This window comes from Aristolochia californica, unplaced genomic scaffold, assembly GCF_029961685.1.
Source record: "Aristolochia californica isolate CCGP_79_NKW_82.1479 unplaced genomic scaffold, dmAriCali1.0.hap1 SCAF_5, whole genome shotgun sequence".
NCBI classification, from domain to species: domain Eukaryota; kingdom Viridiplantae; phylum Streptophyta; class Magnoliopsida; order Piperales; family Aristolochiaceae; genus Aristolochia; species Aristolochia californica.
Genome location: NW_027182214.1, coordinates 41,002,830 through 41,006,193, shown reverse-complemented (window position 1 = coordinate 41,006,193; position 3,364 = coordinate 41,002,830). Strand labels below are relative to the sequence as shown.

General features: G+C 35.7%; 1 protein-coding gene across 1 annotated transcript; it reads left to right on the top strand.

Moving 5' to 3' along the window:
* Positions 1 to 315: 315 nt before the first annotated feature.
* Positions 316 to 2,887, top strand: LOC137966669 (uncharacterized). The gene is made up of 4 exons (XM_068813356.1): positions 316 to 512; positions 604 to 684; positions 772 to 829; positions 2,678 to 2,887. The coding sequence occupies exons 1-4, from the start codon at positions 316 to 318 to the stop codon at positions 2,723 to 2,725; spliced, it is 384 nt and encodes a 127-aa protein (XP_068669457.1). The 3' UTR covers positions 2,726 to 2,887.
* The last annotated feature ends 477 nt before the right edge of the window (positions 2,888 to 3,364 follow it).

Genomic DNA, 3,364 nt, shown 5'->3' with positions numbered 1-3,364 from the left:
CATTATGTATCAATACATAATTAAATTAAATTAAATTATAGCTAAATAATAATAATATATTATTTGATATTTTCTTATTCTTATATATTTTTAAAATATATATGTATGTGAAGCTATTAAATGAATTAATTATTTTTTTTATATTTTACAAAAAAAATTTACATCCATTTTTTTCAATAACCTGTAACCATCCGATACAGCCTATACGTCACCCGTATTAGCCGATAAGTTTCGGATTTTGGGCTGCCCGATTAGTATCGGATTCCCCTTGTAAGTACTTCTACCTGGACACTCTCTTCAGAGTTTCAGAGAGAGATGGCGGGTCAAGCAGCGAAGTTGGCATCGAAAGTGATGGGAGGGTACCAATACCCATGGCGGGAGAAGCTCGCCAAGAACAAAGATGAGCTCGCTAAGGGTGTCTGGGGATACTGGAAACTGGGTGCCTGGACGCCGCTCAGTATTAGCGCTCGCCGACGCGCTCGACTCCGCAAAGAAGTCCTACTCGCTGGAGAGTACGTTTTCGTTCCCTCTGGGATTTCCTTCTGATCGGGGCTGTTTTTATAAATTCCGCCCATTTTCTTCAACTTTCAATCTTTAATTCAGAGATTGGCCCTACGATCCGCTGAGGGGCGAGATGCGGAACAAGAGGAAGGGACACAAGTGTGATAGAATAGCAGCAGAAAAGTGAGTAATTTTGGAGTCTCTGAGCTTTTTGTTTTGCAGTTATCAGGTTTTTCGTCGTGTTAATTATATTTCTCCTCGACTATTCAGGAGAGCAAATACTGCTGAGTTGATGAAGAAAATGCCGCAAATGCTACTGGATTACAAGGTTAGTGTCCATCACTTATTATGTAGAACTTCTTCACTTTTCCGTTTAAACTTTATAGCTTTTTTTATATTTGAAAAATAATATTACTTATCTCAATTTTGTTAAATCTGTTGTTTGCCTTCTTCGACGTTGCCTTCATATCTACTCATACTACTCATATAACTAGCAGAGCATGATTTTGACTTCCATCTTATTGCATAGAACTATTATGTACTGGCACAGGGACATTTCTTGTTTGTGATTTTCCTTGATTTACATAGAAAACCTCAACGGAAATCATGTTTCATTCATAATAACAAGAGCAAAAACAATAAAGTAAAATTTTTATTGGTTTTACATTAACACTATTCTCTAAAGAGGAATCTTTTTCCTCTTTGTTACTCGACATAGATGGAAATCATTTTCTTTTCTTGTTTTATTTGGATTTATGTGCCTGTTTTGAGTAATAATGGTACTAAATAATAAAGATAAACTGTAACTACATTCACTACCTTTAAAAGTAGCATAGATGATCATCCAATGAGCTCAAGTTTAGAAAATGAACTGAGGAATAAAATTTCAAATTCCTTTTCCATTTTGAGTCATGGAAAATGGAACCTTTTCAACTTGGTGTTTCATCAATCCCTCTGGGAACAACTGTGCTAAATTTAGTCTCGAGGGCACCCTAATTCTGATCCCCAGCTTTAAAAAGTTTTCTCTTCAAAGTTCTGTTGTCAAATGTTATCGCTATAAAACTATAGTGTTCATGTGACTAACTCACAACCTAAGACTGAGTTAGCATTCAGGTGCTATTCACACACTTGCATAACACCAGAAGACAGTGTGGACTTTTGTTAGAACCTAATTTCCTGTAATCTGAATACTCCTAGTATGGGAACAGCTACATAAACTAGGAACAAGTGATCTTTTTTTGTTCTCTAACAAAGCAATATTTGGTTGACAAGCTTGACTTCCTCCACGATGTACTGTAAACACCAATTTCCATCCATCTATAACCAGAATGGTGGATAGAATCACATGATCTTCATACTATCACCCCTTCTCTGATATGCTATGATATTGTCAAACAAGAATATCTGGGATAATACTGATCTATGCCTTGCAGCTCTTTTTTCTAACTTTGATTTAGCTTGAAGTTCTTAAATTTCACATGAACATGATTGCTACTAGCATCCTTTCTCTGTTATGCTACAATGATGTCAAACAAGAGCTGCTTGGATAATGCTAATCTATGCCCTTGTAACTCTTTTTTCCAAACTAGTGTTGGCTTGAAGTTCTTAAACTTTGCATGAACAAGAATGCCTATTTGCTTGTATCATTGTTTGTTAGACGAAGTGGAGTTCAAAATCTCTGGATATTGGGATCAGCATCATCTAACTTCCTCCATAAAAGACATAAGCTGTCATTTCCCCTTTTTTAACTCTGTTTCAATATATTTTATCTGTTGTTTTTCAAAGTGGCTGTTGCATCTTCTGCAAAAGTTTTTATTACTTTAGAAAAGCAAAGGAGTGTATCTAATCTTTGACTCCACATGCATGTCACTAAAATGCTGGTATCTAACCTTTCAAAATAAAAACCAAAAAAGAAAAAAATGATCAGACTGATTTTTGACAGTTAATAGGGATTTTAACATCTTTACATGTATATAAAACTCTTTTTAGGGCCTTTTCAGTTATTGGTGGATTAATTTTTTCTTTTTTATCATTTGATGATTTTTGTTCTCATCCTCAGAACCTTGTCCTGCATATGCTGGGACCCTCTATTTCCCATTCGATTACCAAATACCCTTTCAAGCAAACAAATCTGACATTGTTTTTTTTATGTGGTGGGATATTTGTATTTCCTCAGAAGCGGAGGTGGGAGAAGAAGATGAAAGCTGAGGATGCCAAAGATTAACTCCACATGGAAAAGTTATTACTGCTTTTACTTAATTTGTTATGTAGATATTTTATGGGCAGAAACGTATGATGCTAAAACCAGTTGAGGAGATTCAGTGTAGGATTCTATTGTTTTGTTTTCATTTACGTTCTTTGAATTGTTGTCTTTTTTTTTTCTGTATCTCAACTGCTTCCACAGACGTGCTAAATGGAGTCCTAAACTCTTTTAATGTGAAGAAGTGCCCATTTGAATGATGGTAAGCACGGATCATAATCCAGTTGAATTACTCGGTCTGCAGCACTGCACATGTTTACTAACTGGAATCATTGTTTTAGAAGCAAGGCAATTCATGATTCGGATAGCTTCTTTTCACTTCAATTGTAGTTGTTATGACTGTATCCTGGGATCACAATTGGAATTTGGTACTACCGTTTAACCAGTTCCCCAAGCTTGTAGCAGGACTAAATCTGTTTCATAGTTTAGCAAGTACCACTACTGGTGAAATTGGATGCCATTTAGGATAGAAGCCTCCACAGGTTCTATTTCCTACTTGCAGGTGAACTTTGCCATATTCGGATTCGAGTTTTTCTACAAAGTGAATCTTTGTTAGAAACAAAAGGGTGGTTCATTCCACTTCGAATTGAACTACGAAAAAAT

Coding starts and splice junctions, on each gene's coding strand:
- LOC137966669 (XM_068813356.1), top strand. CDS start 316: ATGGCGGGTCAAGCAGCGAAGTTGGCATCGAAAGTGATGGGAGGGTAC. Junction 513..603: donor GAAGTCCTACTCGCTGGAGA/GTACGTTTTCGT, acceptor TCTTTAATTCAG/AGATTGGCCCTACGATCCGC. Junction 830..2,677: donor AAATGCTACTGGATTACAAG/GTTAGTGTCCAT, acceptor GTATTTCCTCAG/AAGCGGAGGTGGGAGAAGAA.